This window comes from Calonectris borealis, chromosome 11, assembly GCF_964195595.1.
Source record: "Calonectris borealis chromosome 11, bCalBor7.hap1.2, whole genome shotgun sequence".
In the NCBI taxonomy this organism is placed as follows: Eukaryota; Metazoa; Chordata; class Aves; order Procellariiformes; family Procellariidae; genus Calonectris; species Calonectris borealis.
Genome location: NC_134322.1, coordinates 338,826 through 354,528, shown reverse-complemented (window position 1 = coordinate 354,528; position 15,703 = coordinate 338,826). Strand labels below are relative to the sequence as shown.

General features: G+C 67.1%; 3 protein-coding genes across 3 annotated transcripts; 2 read left to right on the top strand and 1 right to left on the bottom strand.

Moving 5' to 3' along the window:
- The first annotated feature begins 1,956 nt into the window (after positions 1–1,956).
- Positions 1,957–6,131, top strand: MFAP1 (microfibril associated protein 1). Its single transcript, XM_075159593.1, has 9 exons — positions 1,957–2,136; positions 2,235–2,454; positions 2,621–2,750; positions 3,059–3,246; positions 3,726–3,834; positions 3,913–4,073; positions 4,327–4,486; positions 5,172–5,261; positions 5,415–6,131. The coding sequence occupies exons 1-9, from the start codon at positions 2,058–2,060 to the stop codon at positions 5,595–5,597; spliced, it is 1,320 nt and encodes a 439-aa protein (XP_075015694.1). The 5' UTR covers positions 1,957–2,057; the 3' UTR covers positions 5,598–6,131.
- A 702-nt stretch (positions 6,132–6,833) lies between these two features.
- On the bottom strand, positions 6,834–8,033 carry HYPK (huntingtin interacting protein K). Its single transcript, XM_075159594.1, has 4 exons — positions 7,820–8,033; positions 7,575–7,630; positions 7,246–7,297; positions 6,834–7,019 (listed from the first exon to the last, which is right to left on the bottom strand). Exons 1-4 carry the CDS (start codon positions 8,003–8,005, stop codon positions 6,924–6,926), a joined length of 390 nt encoding a protein of 129 aa, XP_075015695.1. The 5' UTR covers positions 8,006–8,033; the 3' UTR covers positions 6,834–6,923.
- Positions 8,034–10,968: 2,935 nt separating this feature from the next.
- On the top strand, positions 10,969–15,144 carry SERINC4 (serine incorporator 4). Its single transcript, XM_075159495.1, has 12 exons — positions 10,969–11,131; positions 11,248–11,394; positions 11,853–12,031; positions 12,131–12,210; positions 12,296–12,389; positions 12,453–12,664; positions 12,972–13,067; positions 13,141–13,267; positions 13,578–13,650; positions 13,959–14,025; positions 14,063–14,276; positions 14,778–15,144. Exons 1-12 carry the CDS (start codon positions 11,081–11,083, stop codon positions 14,992–14,994), a joined length of 1,557 nt encoding a protein of 518 aa, XP_075015596.1. The 5' UTR covers positions 10,969–11,080; the 3' UTR covers positions 14,995–15,144.
- The last annotated feature ends 559 nt before the right edge of the window (positions 15,145–15,703 follow it).

The window sequence follows — 15,703 nt, the reverse complement described above, 5'->3', positions numbered from 1 at the left end:
GTCTGCTCTCCCCGAGAGCGGCTGAATTAGATCCTCCCAGGAGTACATCTTCCAACACGGAACCAAGGACACCAAAAGGAAGAGAATTCCCTGCACTTCCTTTGGAATCATGCTCCAGTGCTGACCCACCAACTGGAAAAGCACGCTTGCTTTGGGGTTTCCTGGCTGCCCGCCTCCGGTGCTGGCCTCGCACCAGACGGCCTCCGCTGCACCGCCACGAGGGGACCTGCTCCGGTGAGGGCAGGGCAGGCACCCGGCAGCGCAGCGTTAAAGCACGGCTCTGGCCCCTCTGCTTCCCCTGCCGCAGGGTGCCGCAGGCCAGTTCCCACAGGCAGACTTCCCGGAAGATAAAACCTCTTCCTTTCTTTCGAGAAGGCAGTACAGGATGGCAGGCGTGGCTGCGGTGGTTTGTGACACAGTTTTGCCCAGCTTCAGGAGAAGTCTTACCTTCTGCGGCCAGAGCAGGGGCAACTCGCGCAAGCCAATCGCTCCCAACTCTGCCCTCAACTTTCCTCTGTGAAACCTCGCACCCCTCGGAGGCTGACGTGTGCTGACGTGGGCAGCACCTGGCCGCTTACGGAAAACCCCTCATGCCTGCCACGAAGCAGCCACGGCCCTTCCCGACACACACACCACCGCCATCACCTCACCAGTGCCACTGGGAAGCCCAGGGGCTCCCCCAGCCCCGCTCCACAGCACATCAGGAAGGTCCTGCTGCCCTGGGAGCAGCCCTGTCCCCTGGTGCCGGCCGTCCCCAGGGCTGCGGTGGGACACGTGGCTGCGCAGGCGCCGCTCGTCCTTGCTGTCTGGGAGATGGGGGCCAGGCGGCAGCGCAGGGGCTTGGTGGGGCTGGATGTCAGCGGGCAGAGCAGGAAGGCCGAGGCTCGGCTCCGGCTGGCAGAGGCAGCGGCCACGACTGCCCAGCTCCAGCTCTGCCCCGAGAGCAGCGGCACAGGCAGCAGGTGCAGCACAGACCCACCGGCAGCTCTGCAGGACGTGTCCCACAGCCCGGCAAGGCCCCGCAGAAGTTACGGTGATGGTGCCACCAAGACACCGAGCACTCGGTGTCCAGACAGCCGTACCAGCAGCGGCTGGCTCAGCCGGTGTCACTTTCACCCCAGCCCCGCCGGAAGGGGAAGGCGTGGGGGTCGCAGCAGGGGACGATCCCCTCCCTGCCCGCGGGTCGGCTGGCAGCTGGGGAGGCAGCAGGACCCGCGGTGGCTCGGGCCCCTCCCAACGCGCAGTGCTGAGCTTCGTGTAGAGCGAGCACCCCGGTAAACGCTTCTGTACCCGAGAGGGTGGCGACAGCCGGGGCTTTAAAGTCAGCATCCCTGGCCGCCGAGTCGCGCCCCATGCGGGAGGCTGGGGCTAGAGCCAGGCTCCTCCGGCAGGCCAGCGGGAACCCTGCCCCGGTGCTGGCCCGCCGCCCGAAGGAACTCAGTGTGCGACTGGCGTGCGATGGCCTCTCCCCGCGGCCGCGGTTCTGCCGGCGCCTCGCCTTCACGCCTGGCTGGATGGCGGAAAAACCGCACCGTTGTGTGGGGAAGGAACCGCCCCCGGCCGGCGCCCGGAGCGCCCGGCGGGCACCCACCCGCACCCCTGCCCGAGCGCGGGGCTCAGGCGCGGCTTCAGGGCCCGGCACACCCCGCCGGCCGTGACCCGAGCCGGGTGCCGCACCGCGGGGTGCGCAGGGCAGAGCGCCGCGCCGGGGCGGGAGCTGCCCACCGCCACCCCGCGCCGGGACGGGACATCTCCCGCCCCGGGCCTGGCTGAGGCCGCCACCGGCGCCGCGCAGGACGAGCCCGGACGGGGGCTCAGCGCCGCCCGCCCTGGGCCCCGCCCCGAGCACCGAGGCTGCCACCGCCCGCGGCGCCCCGGAAGTGACCCCCACGCCGAGCATTATTTCCGGTCGCTCGCCGCAGGCTGCTGGCGGGTTCCGCTTCCGGCGGAAGTGGCGGCGCGGTTCCAGTTCCGGGTGAGCGGCTGCGAGGAGCCGTTGTCAGCGGCCGCTGCTCGACCTCGGCCCGGCCTGTCCCGGCGCCGGCCCCGCCGCCGCCATGTCGGTCCCCAGCGCCCTCATGAAGCAGCCGCCGATCCAGTCCACGGCGGGCGCCGTGCCCGTCCGCAACGAGAAGGGTAAGTGGGGTGGCCGCGGCCGGAGCCGGCCGAGCCGTGGCAGCGGGGAGTCGGCGGGCCCGGGCGCGGGGCTTCTGGTGACGGCCGGGCACCCGCAGGCGAGCTCTCCATGGAGAAGGTGAAGGTGAAGCGGTACGTGTCGGGGAAGCGGCCCGACTACGCGCCCATGGAGTCCTCGGAGGAGGAGGACGAGGAGTTCCAGTTCATCAAGAAGGCGAAGGAGCAGGAGGTGGAGCCGGAGGAGCAGGAGGAGGAGCTCGCCAACGACCCCCGGCTCCGGCGCCTCCAGAACCGCATCGCCGAAGATGTGGAGGAGCGGTGAGTGCTGGGCTCAGCAGCCTCCTGGGAGAGAACGGGTGGGGTCTGCCCACACTTGGCAGTTCCAGTGCTTGCCACAGCCTCGTTAGGAACGATTCATGAACAGTTGACTTCTTGCAGCCTCTTTACGTTCAAAGTGCTGTCATTTAATTGGGGTCTGTTGCAGGCTGGCAAGACACCGTAAAATCGTGGAGCCTGAAGTGGTTGGAGAAAGTGATTCAGAGGTGGAGGGGGAAGCTTGGCGCCTGGAGCGGGAGGACACCAGTGAAGAGGAAGAGGAAGAGATCGATGATGAGGTGCACTTGCAGAGCCCAATATCAGGCCTAGGAAAGCCCCTGAATGGCACAGGCTGGAACTGCCTTTTGCATGGATGTGTGGGCTCTCTGGTGGAGCTGGACAACTGTCACGGCTGGCCGTGACTTCACTTGTGGGTTACTGCCCTCTTGTGCGAGACGGGGTGCCGGGAGAGGCCACCCTGCGTCCGGAGGGACGGGTGTATCATTTGGTAACCAGCACTCCAGACATAGCACATGTTGGACAGGAGAGTGAGAGGGAAGCGGTGGCGGGGCTGGTCATCTGACTCCTCTGTGTTTGTCTCCATCAGGAGATTGAGCGTCGGCGCGGGATGATGCGCCAGCGAGCACAGGAGAGGAAAACCGAGGAGATGGAAGTGATGGAGTTGGAAGATGAGGGTCGATCCGGAGAAGAGTCCGAGTCAGAGTCCGAGTATGAGGAGTACACGGACAGCGAGGATGAAATGGAGCCGCGTCTCAAACCTGTCTTCATCCGCAAGTGGGTGACGCGGCCGCGTGGGTCAGCCCTGGGCGAGGACATGGGAGTAGGGAGCTGGGGGTGGAGCAGACACTGCTGCCGTGGTCTCCTTTCCGTGCTGTGGCGGGAGCAAGGGGCGATCCCTGCACTGACAGCCCCTCGTCGGTCACTGCAGGTTCAAGCTGTCGCAGCAGGGTCTGACCGGAGCCCTCAGGCAAGTGCTGTACCGTGGCAAAGGGAAGCCGTTGGCAGGCCGTGCCCCATAGCTGGTGGCTTGGTCCCCCATCACTCACATGTGCGCCTGCAGCTGTAGGGGAACAGTGTTGTAAGCCCTGGTGCGGGCAACGCCGGAAAGGGGAGAGCCCTGGGACTCAGCCTGTCCTTGGAGAGCGCGAAGGCTGAATGTGGCTGCGGTGCAGGAGAGGGGGAAGTCTGCGAGGAGCCAAGTGGCTGCACTGGCTCACGGAAAGGCTGAAGGCTGTTGTGGTCCCTGCCTGCAGGAAGGACCGGATCACAGTGCAGGAGCGAGAAGCAGAAGCCTTGAAGCAGAAGGAGCTGGAACAGGAGGCAAAGAGGCTGGCGGAGGAGAGGCGCAAGTACACGCTCAAGGTGCCAAGGGCGGGCTGGGGGTCGCACGGGGAGGGAGCGGCAGTCACTGCAGCAAGTTTAGCTTGCGCCTTGCTGCAGATCGTAGAAGAGGAAGCGAAGAAGGAGCTGGAGGAGAACAAGCGCTCACTGGCAGCACTGGATGCACTTGATACAGATGATGAGAACGATGAGGAGGAGTACGAGGCCTGGAAAGTACGTGAGCTGAAGCGTATCAAACGGGACCGTGAAGAACGAGAGGCGTAAGTATCGTCTGCGTAGACCAAGGCTGAGAGCTTGCAGCCCCACGTCCCACAGGCCCCTGGGCAGTTGAGGCGTCTCTTCCTCAGGCTTCCCTTTGGCAGCACGGTCTCAGCTAGATCAAGCACCCAAAGCCTCTCCTGCCTGCCCTCGGGGTGCCTTTGCTCCCCTACGGAGTCAGTAAACGTACGGGACAGCGGCTGTCCCGGGAAGGTGCGGTGGGGACATGAGCTCAGGATTTTCTCTCCTGCCCAGCATGGAGAAGGAGAAGGCGGAGATCGAGCGCATGCGGAACCTGACGGAGGAGGAGCGCCGGGCTGAGCTTCGGGCCAACGGCAAGGTCATCACCAACAAGGCGGTGAAGGGCAAATACAAGTTCCTGCAGAAGTACTACCACCGCGGCGCCTTCTTCATGGTGAGTGGTGCCGTAAGGGCCTGGCCACGCCTGCACTGGCAGCAGGGGCTGGGCCTGCACACCGGAGGGGCTGTGCGAGACCACGGGGACATCTTCTCCCTGTGGGGAGCCTCCCCCCATGGTGCCCTGGGGCTGGGGGTGCCTGGGACAAGAGCCAGCCCTCGGAGGCAGCACAGGGCTGAAGCGACCGAGGTGATCTAAGCTCAGCCAGCTCTTGTGGCAGAGGGTGAGCGGTGACACCACGGCGGCCTGCCAGGCGCTGGCCTGCAGCCGCCCTCTGGAGCCGCAGCGGGACGGGCACAGTTCTGCCTGGAGCTGGCCTGCACTGCCTCACCAGAGCACGTCAGGTTCAGGGTTCCCAGTTGAGATGGAGCCGAAGCAGCAGAGCTGTCCCCGTGCTGCTGTTTGGGCTGATGGACCCTGCCAGAACCAACCCAGCTCTGCGTGGGCTATGGCCTGGGCTCTGGAGAAGTGGCCCGCGGGGACGCAAGGGTGGCTGCCAGAGGCAGGGCTGGGGGACAACGCTCGTGTCCCCCACCTTCAGCAGTAGGTTCACAGGACTGCAAGTACCGCGGCAGCCCCCAGCAGAGCAGCGATACAGGCTTCTGGTGGCTCCCCTGCTTCTGCTGGCTGCTGGTGCTTGCTGGAAATTTGCAGGCTGAGCAGGTGTGTCCTTCTCCTGCAGGATGAGGACGAGGAGGTGTACAAGAGGGACTTCAGCGCCCCGACCCTCGAGGACCACTTCAACAAGACCATCCTGCCCAAAGTGATGCAGGTGGGTGTGCTGGCCGGAGGGCACCCAGCCACGTGCTGCGCCAAGGGGTTGCGGTTCCTCGGCGGGGGCAGGAGCTTGCGTGCTGGGTGGGGAGGAGCCGCAGGTCCCTGCGTCCTCCCTGGATGGCTGCTCACGAGCTCTTCTGCTCCCCAGGTCAAGAACTTCGGGCGCTCGGGGCGGACAAAGTACACACACTTAGTGGACCAGGACACGACCTCCTTCGACTCTGCCTGGGGCCAGGAGAGCGCACAGAACACCAAGTTCTTTAAGCAGAAAGCAGCAGGCGTACGGGATGTCTTTGAGAGACCCTCAGCCAAGAAGCGAAAAACCACTTAAGGGAGCAGACAGGAGGGCACTTCTCTGCCAGCTACCGGGGGCCTGGGCAGGGACAGAAGGGACACAGCACTGTGCCACGACTTGTGTGGTGACAAGCCCTTCCTCTGTGCCCCCGCGCCACGCCTGCCCTGCTGCCGAGGTGTCCCGCTCCCCGCACTGGGGAGACCTGGCAGGCTCCTTGCCCAAGTGCTGTGGAGGACGACAGCCCGTCCGTGCTGGCCAGGCCTGCAGCCGCGCCGCCATCCCACCGGCAGCTGCCCCGAGAGCCTCGGCAGCGGCTGACAGGGCTGCGTGGGAGCACAGCAATGCCCCCAGCTCCAGCACACCCACTTTTGGAGGAATTAACGGACTTTTATACCTGTCTGGCCCACAGCATCTCCCTATTGCTTGTACTTTCCCCGTTGTCAGTTTGGGCCCTTTTTTGGTGTGGAACAGCGGTGACCCCATCTCCTCACCCTGTTTCTGCAGGGCTTGGCTTTTCTACTTGTGCAGGTCGGGGGGGGTCGGTTTGATTAAAGCGGTCGTTTTCTTACACGTTCCGGCTGTGTTGTCTCTGGAATGAACATGGCTGTCCTGTTCTGTGCCTTCCTGCGAGCCAGGATGGGCTGGCGCAGCCCGGGGGGCACCAGGCCAGGCACGGTGCGTGAGGGTGGCCATCACCACACCTGGCTCGCCGCTGCTCCCTTGTCCCGGCACGAGCTGCGCTCCCTGAGGACGGGAGACGCACGTTAACAAAGCTCCTCGTGTTTCCATGGCCTGAGAGCTCGCACTAGTCAGGGGGTGGGGGGCTCTGCTTGTCACCCTGTCCTGGGGCCGCCTCGCCCAGGCCCCGGCTTACCTGAGCCCCCGCGCCTCTGGTCACAGCCAGATTCACCGAGGCAGGAGGGGCCGGCACGGCGCTCCCCTGCCAGACCTTGGGTGCACCCGCCAGCACGTGAGCAGGGACAACAGAGGGACAGGAGCCACTGCTCCTGCAGTCCAGAACAAGGGTCCGTCCAGCGGCTGCCTGTGCCGGCCCCCGGGGGGGCCGAGGTTAAAGGCAGGAAGAGCGGCACGTCTCAGCGCTCAGGCAGGTCGCCTCGTCCTGCTCCGGTCGCAGGGGTGCCCAGGCACTGCCAGCACAATGCTGCATGCCTTCCCACAGGCCGGGCCCCACTCGTCAGCACCGCCTGTCCTGTGGGACCTGCCGGGCAGGGGCAGCCACCCGGCGCTGTGCGGACCACAGTGACAGCCCACTCCCACCAGTGCCTTTATTGGGTAAGGTAACACACTGCGTCTCCAGCCAACCCTGCGTCCGAGGGAGCGCTCGTCCGGCGCACCTGGCGCTTAGTTGGTGAGGGTGATGAGCGCCTCCACTACATTCCCCATGTGCTCCCGCAGGCTGCGCTCGGCGGCTGCCCGTGAGATCTCCATCTCCGTCATCTGCAGGGAAACAGCCGCAGCCCCATACAGCAGCCACAGAATGGTGTCGTGGACCGGGCTGGGGGTTCGGTAGCGGGGACCACCCAGCTGCGCACCCACCCGGCCCCAGTGCCGTGGGCAGGTGCACACCAGCCTCATCTTTCGGTGCGGTTTCGGTGACCAGACACCAGCTGCAACCAAGGTTTGGGACATGCCACCGCCCGCCCGGCATCCCACCCCTACTCACAATCAGCTCCAGGTCCTCCTTCTTGATGGTCACTTTTGCCAGTTCTTTCTCCCTGAGGCAAGAGACAGACAAACCTTCGGTGACCGACAGGCCCCGGCCCTGGTGATCACTACGCCGGCTGCTCGTTCAGCTGTGCAGCAGGGCAGGAGCAGCAACGCGGGGGGTGCTTTGGGAGGAAGCCGGGCGCCCGCCCCGGCTCCCGGGGAAGGGGTGGGCCGTCAGACAGGGAAGCCGCGGGCCGCGGGCCGGGGCCCGGGCCGTGTTGCGAGGGGTGGGACTGGCACAGACCGGGCCGCTCCCCAGAGCCCAGAGCGAGCGCGGGCAGTCACCTCTCCTGCTTCGCTTTCTGCTCCCGGGACCTCCGGTCTCCGATCACCGACATGGCCTGCCAGGACGAGGGCAGTCACCGCGCTGCGCAGCACCGGGCAGGTCAGCGCCGCGCCCCGGCGGGACGGGCACCGGGACGGGCACCGCGGCGGCCGTGCAGGCGCGGTGCTGAGGGCCCGGCTCGGCGCCCCCGCAAGCAGCGCCCAGCCCCGGCCCGCCCGCCCGCCCGCCCGCCCGGCCGCCGCACCGTCTCCAGGTTGGAGCTCTGGATCTCCTTCTCCTCCGCGTAGTCCGTGACGCGTTCCAGGTCCGCCGCGCCGCTGTCGTGCTTCCGCGGCTTCTCGGCTGCACGCCCGCCCGCCCCATCGCCGCCGCCGCCGGAGCCGTTGGGCTCCGTCTCTAGCTCCAGCTCCACGTCGCCCTCCGCCGCCATCCCGCCGCCGCCGCGCCCCGCTTCCGGTCACGTGCGCCGCCGGAACCAGAGAGTGGCGCGCGCCGGCGGGCCAGAGCGGCAGCTGGGGGCGGCCACGGCCCAGCCCTCGCCCCGCCCACCCCCGCCAGCCCCGCCCGCCCCGGCCCTCCCCCGGCCCGACACCTCCCTGCGGGCAGCCCGGCCCCGGCGCTCGCCCCGCCCACCCCCGCCAGCCCCGCCCACCCCGGCCCCGCCGCCGCGTTCCGGGCGGCGGCCCCGTCCCGCCGCCGGCGGGCGCTGCAGAGCCCGGCGGGCCGAGCGCCTGGCCTGCGTCCTCTGCCTGCGCTGCCCCCGGCTCCGACGGCTCCGGGGGGCTCGGTGCCGGCGGCTCCCGGGCGCTGCCGCCGCCGAGGCGCGGGCCCGCGGCGGTGCCGGGCCGGGGAGGGCGCAGCCCTGCCCGCCGCCCCCGGGCTGACCGCCGGCCGGGCGGGCGCTAAGCCGGGTAAGAGGGTTAGGGATCCCGATTTGGCTCCCGCCGCAGTCACACGCGATGGAAGGACGGGACCGGCCCTGCGCCGCCACCCGCCAAAGCGGTGGCCGAACTGACTTCCCCAGGCGCTGCCTGGAAGCGGGAGGTGGCCGGCCCGGGGCCGTGCCCGCTGGCCGGTGTGTCCTGGGGCCGTGCCCCTGGCATGCCCTGGTGCTGGGCCGTACCTGCAGTGCGGCCCCAGCAGGGACGGCGCCTGGCTGCCGTGGGGCACAGGCTGGGGAGAGCGGGGCCTGCCACTGGCTTCCCTCCCACACTGCATGTGTCCCACCATGCCCTGACGGGGACACCGTGGCCCCTCTGGGGACAGGCTGCACCCCACGCTATGTGAGGCACCAGTGGCTTAGGGTGCTGTGGGGCAGGGAGCCCTTCTCACACAGACACCCGCGCCGCTCTGAGGGGCTGCCTCAGCTCGCGGGGCAGGAGCCAAGGGATTGCCACCTGAAGGCGAAAGCGCAGATAGACCCAGGCGCATGGCAGAGGGATGTGTCCCTGCCAGGGCGGTTGTGGGGCGGTGGGTGCTCACAGGGCTGCTGGTGCCAGGAGCGCTCCTCCCTACACAGCTGCGCAGCTGCCAGGGCCGCCTCAGCAGCCAGCCAGCCCTGGTGCCATCTGGACGCTGCCGTGGGCCCGTGGCACTGGGGGGCCAGTGGTGGCAGCTCCATGCCCGCTTTGCCCACTCGGCAGGGCCAGGAGCCCAGGCTGGAGCAGTGGGGAGATGGGGGGGCCTGCAGACCCTGGGGGGAAGTGCCGCAGGCGCAGCTCTCCCCGGCCCCTGCCCTGATCCGCAGAGCGTCCCTGTGGGACTGCAGCCACCCGTTCTCCCTGCTAGGCAGAGAGGCCGCCCTGTCTCTCTGGCCTCAGCCCCTGCACTGCTTCACCCTCACAGTGAGCCCAGGGGATCTTTACAAGATCCCGGCGCTGCTGACCAGGGCAGCACAGCGCTCTGCTCCAGCCCCTCTCCACCGACCCTGGAGGACAGCACTGGGCTCTGCCCGTGGCGCTGGCTCCACAGCGCACCTCCTCTGGGCTGACGTGGGAGCGTCCTCGGGAGCGGGGCGGGCGAGCACAGGTCGTGTCTGACTCGTTGGCCTGGCCAGGCAGCTGGGGACCCTGCGCCACCATTGCCATTGGGCTCTGCCATCCGCCGACTCCACTTCCAGCTCTCCAGGTTGGCACTGAGGACTCGCGCTGGCCCCACAGCACCTCCCGCCCTGTCCCCATGGTGCCTGGAGCTGCCTCCAGCTGTGCCACGCTGGCCTGGCAAACCTGCCAGGGAGTCAAACAGAAACCTGCCCTGAGAGCAGCCGCCTGTACCGGACTTGGACCTGTGTCTGTCGGTCCCATGCCAGCTCCTCCATCTCCTGCACCTGCTGCACCATGTGCTGCACCCACCTCTGTGACAGCCTCTGGGGCCCTTTCCCCCCTGATCCCGGCCTCCCACCACTCCTGGTGCAGGAACATGTGCATGGGGACAAGCCAGCCTGAAATGTCCCGTGGGATCCCATGGGAGCTGTGGTGGGCTGACCCCGGCCAGCAGCCAAGCACCCACACAGCTGCTTGCTGCTTCCCGCAGCGGAACAGGGCGAGCATGGGAAGAGCAAAAGCAAAACCACTCATAAGTCGAGATAAAGACACTTTAACTTGTGAAGGGAAGAGGAAAAATAAAACAAAACCTAGCTCTGCAAAGGCGGTCGCCCATCACCTCCCACCAGCAGCCGGGTGCCCAGCCAGTCTCCAAGCAACAGCCACGCTGGGAGCCAAAACCTTCCTGTTCCTCTGCCTCTAGTCTCACTGCTGAGGACGACGCTGTGTCATGGACCATCATCCCTTTGGCCACTGGGGCCAGCTGTCCCGGCTCTGTCCCCTCCCAGCCTCCTGCCCACCTTGGCCTCCTCGCTGCGGGTGAAAATGGGAAGAAGGGAGATGTTTGACGCTGGGCGAGCCCTGCGCAGCGGCAGCCCAAACACCAGCGCCTTGTCAGGGCTGTTCCAGCACAAAGCCAGAACAGCTGTGGAGGAGCTGAAGGAGGGTGACGCCAGGCCCAGCACAGGGCCTCTGGGGCAGCAGCAGGCCCCCTGCATCCCTCCAGCTTGTCCCCCGCTCCTGTCCACTCTGGGGAGATCCCGCTCCCCGGCTGGATGTGCTTGTTGCCGTCCTTCTGCCCACGCAGAAGACTCTGGGGTCCCTACAGGTGCCTTTGCATCCCTCCAGCCCTTTGGGACCCTCAAGCTCCCCAGACACACCGCACAGCACCACAGCACTGCTCCGGGACCACCCATCGCAGGTGATGGCACCCCACAGACCTCACGTGCCCCCCAGTCCATGCCTAAGCCAGCTGCCAGGCCCTCATCCTGCCCAGTGAGGGGCCAGGGTCCCAGGCAGGGGTCCCCATGGCCAGGGGTCACAGGACCCTGGACAGGCTCCCTGCAGAGCGCCCTGATGGTGGCTGTCAGGAGGTGGCAGCGAGCAGATGGAGGGGCGGGCCGAGCCGACAATCCCCCTAATCCCATCAGGGCAGCGGGGGCCGAGTGGAGCCAAGCCGGGCCATGGCGGGCACACGGGCACACGGCCGCCTCCTGCACTCGCTGCTCTGCCAGGTGGGACTGAGGGGCTCGTTGGGGCTGGGGTGGGGGCTGGACTGGAGTGGGAGTGCCAGGCCAGGCTCAGGGGCAGCTCTGGCCCAGTGGGGTCCCTGCTGACCATGCTCCCCCAGCTGTGCTGCGGTTGTGGCTGCAGCTCCTGCCGTGGGCTCCGCGTGTCCACGGGCACTCGGATCCTCTACACACTCCTGCATGTCCTCGCCTCTGCCGTGTGCTGCCTCATGCTGTCCCGCACCGTGGCCCAAGCCGTCAGGGAGAAGGTGGTGGCGGGAGCTGGGACACCCAGGGTGCTGGGAGTGCTAGAGTGCCAGGGGCGCTGGGGGTGCTGAGGGTCCCAGTGGTACCATGGGTGCTGGGGGTGCTGGGGATGCTGGAGTACCAGACATCCCAGGGGCACTTAGGGGTCCCAGGAGCACTGGGGGTGCCAGAATTGCCAGGGGAGCCAGGAGTACTGGGATGCTGGGGATACTGGGAGTAACAGGGGTGCTGGGAGTGCCAAGGTTGCTGGAAGTGCCAAGGGAGAAGGGGTACCAAAGATGCAGGACTTGCCCAGCGTGCTGGGGGTGCCAGGGGTGCTGGGGCTCCCAGGGGTACCTGGGGATGGAGAAGGTATTGGGAATGCTGGGGGTATCAGGAGTTCAGGGGTGCTGGGTGCCATGGGCACCAAGGGGTGCTGGGCACACCAGCAGCCCCGTCCCGTTGCTCACCGTGGCTGCAGGTGCCCTTCTCAGCGGTGCTGTGCGAACACCTGCCTGGGGGCACGGACTGTGAGCGGCTGGTGGGCTCCTCGGCCGTGTACCGGGTCTGCTTCGGCACTGCCTGCTTCCATCTGGCGCAGGCTGCCCTGCTCCTCAACGTGCGTTCCAGCGCCGACTGCCGCGCTCAGCTCCACAACGGGTACGGGGATGGGGCGTGGGGCTGGGCCAGGCTGGTGGGGGCTGCCAGGGGCTGGGCGCTGCCGGGGGCCCTATCTCCCAGACACTGGCTGCCCTGCAGGTTCTGGCTCCTGAAGCTGCTGGTACTGGTGGGGCTCTGTGCCGCCAGCTTCTTCATCCCCGAGGACGGCTTCATCCGAGGTGCATCCCCCTTCCCCACCTGAGCTGGCACCCTAGGCCCCTGCGTGCCCCCTGGGCTGGCCCCACCTCTGCCTTCTCCCTCCAGTTTGGCACTACACGGGCGTCTGCGGGGGCTTCGCCTTCATCCTCATCCAGCTTGTGCTGATCACCGCCTTCGCACACACCTGGAACAAGAATTGGTGAGTGTCGGGACGCCGGGCGGGCACCTGCGTGCTGCCGGCTCTCACCCGCTCTCCTGGCAGGCTGACGGGCGCTGCACAGGACAAGCGCTGGTACCTGGCCGTGCTGCTGGCCACAGCCGTCTTCTACACCCTTGCCTCCGCCGCCTTCTCCTTCCTCTACAAGTACTATACCCACCCGGCCGCCTGCCACCTCAACAAGGCGCTGCTCACCATCAACGGCAGTCTCTGCGGCATCATGTCCTTCATCTCCATCACGCCCTGTGTGCGGCTCAGTGAGTACTGCATGGCACAGCATGGAACGGCACGGCACAGCATGGCACAGCAGGGGCCACCGTGTTGCAGGGTTGGCTGCGTCCTGGGGCTGGGGGGGTGGCTGTGGGCTCCCAGCTTAGGGCAAGCACTTGGGCATCTGGGGAGGACCTAGCTCCCCAGGGCTCCCACTGGACCCTCCTGTGCCTCGGCACAGGGTGTTGGGCAGGGGAGTGGCAGGAGAGGGCTGCCTGGGGCCCACACAGAGCCCATCCGCCAGCTCATGGCGCTCCTGGGGCTCCGGTAACACCTCTGACCCCGGCCTTGCAGAGCAGCCACGGTCAGGGTTGCTGCAGTCCTCAATCATCAGCTGCTACGTGATGTACCTCACCTTCTCCGCGCTGTCCAGCCGTCCCCCGGAGAGAGGTGGGTATTCTCGCCTGCCGCTGGCAGCCCCCCCACTGGGGCATGCGCCCATCTCACCTCTGCCTCCCCGCAGTGCTCTACAAGGGCCAGAACCTCACCGTCTGCTTCCCAGGCGTTCGGCAGGACAAGCTGCAGACAGAGGACACCACCGTCGCCGTCCTGGGGGCCACCATCATGTATGCCTGCGTGCTCTTCGCATGGTGCGTGTGCCCGCAGCGCGGGGTGGGCAGGGTGCCCACAACACCATCCCTGCCAGGCACGGCCAGCCTGACAGGCACCGCATGGGGACCCTGTCCCCAGCCTGTGGCACGGCCAGCGGAGCCAGGGGATGTCCGGAGGGATGGCAGGGCTAGAGCAACCTAGGCATCTGCAGATGGGCAGGAGCAGTGCAGTGACCCCAGGCCTGGCACGGCAGGTCTCCTGTGGCCGTGTCAGATCCATGGGACAGGCTGGGGGCCTGGCATAGGGCGGTGGGTGCCCATATGCTTTCTGCCTCTCTCCCGGGCACAGTAATGAAGCCTCATACCTCGCCGAGGTCTTCGGGCCTTTCTGGATGGTCAAAGTCTACAGTTTCGAGTTTAAAGTGAGTATGGATGCTGCCCGCCCCACGCTGTGCCCTATGTCCTCCTGCCACAGGCACCACAGACCTGCTGCCCCAAGCCCTCCTCAGCCCCCGTCCCAGCCCCAGGCCTGGGGCAAAGGCAGGTTCGTCCAGCCAAGCACGGGGGGCTTCCCACGGCGCACCCCCACCTGTGCCGGCTCCTCAGAGCCAGGCAGCCCTAGTGCCAGGCAGGGCCAGATCCTGCAGCAGGGCTGAGCCCAGCAGCAGTGGCCATGGGCCTGGGCTGCCCTGCCCCAGCAGCAGTTGCCAGTGCACTGCTCTCTCTGCAGAAACCCTCCTGTTGCTTCTGCTGCCCCAAGAAGATGGAGGAGGAGCTGAGAGGTGGGTGCAGGGTGGGTGCAATTACACACACCCTCGGGCACCTATGTCCCAGCCCGGGGTGCCAGCAAGGAGGTAATGCAGGAGCTGCCATGCCCCTGTGCTCTCCCAGGCGCCGAGCAGACGTGTGAGCAAGCGGAGGAGACCGCCGGGGGACAGTGCATCATCCAGGATGAGCGAGACCGGGTGGTCTACAGCTACTCAGCCTTCCACTTTGTCTTCTTCCTCGCCTCGCTCTACGTCATGATGACGCTCACCAACTGGTTCAGGTAGAGTCCTATGCTGCTGCCCAGCCCTCCTTGCTTTTGCTCCCCTTCCCTCTTGCTAATACAGCACCCAGCCAGGACTGCAGCCCTGCCAGCGTTGTCACCCCCCAGTGTCGTCACCCCCCACAGCATCACCTGCCAGCTCCAACCTGCTCTCTGCACGGGCTCAGGCTGCAGCGTTGCACTCCTCACCAGCCCTCTGCTCCGGGCTGTGCCAGTGTCACCGAGCTGGTGCCTGCTGGGGAAGCGCATATCTCTGCACCCGCAGACCTGCACCGCTTCGATCAACAGCCCCTGCCAACGGCAGCTGGCAGGCAGCAGCCACGCGCTGCAGCGAGATGGGCTGGGGTCTGTGGGGCTGGGGGGCTCCATGGCAGGTGGGACCTGCCCAGGGACGTGCGGCTGCTGGGACATGGGGTGACCTGGCAGCTGCAGCTGCAGCTGGCGCTGGGATCCCCCATGTCAGCGCCTCTTGGGCACCCAACGCCTGCCCTCTCCCACTAGCTACGAGAATGCGGTGCTGGAGACCACCTTCACGCACGGCAGCTGGTCGACTTTCTGGGTGAAGGTGTCCTCATGCTGGGCCTGTGTCCTGCTCTACCTGTGGCTGCTGCTGAGCCCCCTCTGCCTCCGCGGCTCCCCCCAGCACCGGCGCAGCAGCCCAGCCCTGCGCGTCCTGCGGCGACGACGTGCCCCGCAGCGCATCAGCGTCTCCACGTAGTCCCTGCTGGGACGGACTGTGCCCAGCCCCGCGCATGGCAGCAGCTGGAGCTGGTGTCTGCCATGCCCTGTGCCTGTGCCCTGGCCCCGCTGGGTCCAGCTGGGTCCCCCTGACCCCCTGTCCCAGGAGACGGCGGCATCTGAGAGACTGAGGGAGACCCAGGAGGTGGGCAGGCCCAGGGACACCAGTCCTGTGCTGAGCCAGGGCCACCCGAGAGACCAGCCAGAGCAAGCCCAGGTGGCGGGTGCTCAGCCCTGGCTGCTGCCGGGATCCCTCCAGGCACGGAGGTGGCTCCTGCCACGCACCAGCTGCCCTGGCCTGGGGCCGCCTCTGCGTCTCAGCTCACCCGCTGGCGGTGGGCTCATTGTAAATAGCTCCTTGAATACATTTTTACGTAAAACTCTGAGCTCAGCCTGTGCCAGCAGCCCCCACGCAGGCAGCAGCCATGAGGCTGGGCATGGAGGTGCCCACAGCGCCCCAGCACCGGCCCCATCCATGCAGCAGTCATGGCCCAGGGTGCCTTCAGGGCAGCTCTGCTAGAGAGGGGGGACAAGCAGGGGGGTGGCAGAGCCGGGAGCGCTGGCCTGGGGTCCGGGGCTCCGGGAGGGCTTTCAGCCCATGGCCGGTGCCCCCAGCACACTCCCAGCTGAGCCTCTGGAGGAGCCAGCCCCCCGCCAGGACACAGGGATGGCTCCAGCACAACACGGTG

Coding starts and splice junctions, on each gene's coding strand:
- HYPK (XM_075159594.1), bottom strand. CDS start 8,005: ATGGCGGCGGAGGGCGACGTGGAGCTGGAGCTAGAGACGGAGCCCAAC. Junction 7,631..7,819: donor AGAGCTCCAACCTGGAGACG/GTGCGGCGGCCG, acceptor TCGTCCTGGCAG/GCCATGTCGGTGATCGGAGA. Junction 7,020..7,245: donor AGGAGGACCTGGAGCTGATT/GTGAGTAGGGGT, acceptor GTTTCCCTGCAG/ATGACGGAGATGGAGATCTC.
- MFAP1 (XM_075159593.1), top strand. CDS start 2,058: ATGTCGGTCCCCAGCGCCCTCATGAAGCAGCCGCCGATCCAGTCCACG. Junction 2,137..2,234: donor GCCCGTCCGCAACGAGAAGG/GTAAGTGGGGTG, acceptor GGGCACCCGCAG/GCGAGCTCTCCATGGAGAAG. Junction 4,487..5,171: donor ACCGCGGCGCCTTCTTCATG/GTGAGTGGTGCC, acceptor CTTCTCCTGCAG/GATGAGGACGAGGAGGTGTA.
- SERINC4 (XM_075159495.1), top strand. CDS start 11,081: ATGGCGGGCACACGGGCACACGGCCGCCTCCTGCACTCGCTGCTCTGC. Junction 12,211..12,295: donor CGAGGACGGCTTCATCCGAG/GTGCATCCCCCT, acceptor TTCTCCCTCCAG/TTTGGCACTACACGGGCGTC. Junction 14,277..14,777: donor ACGCTCACCAACTGGTTCAG/GTAGAGTCCTAT, acceptor CTCTCCCACTAG/CTACGAGAATGCGGTGCTGG.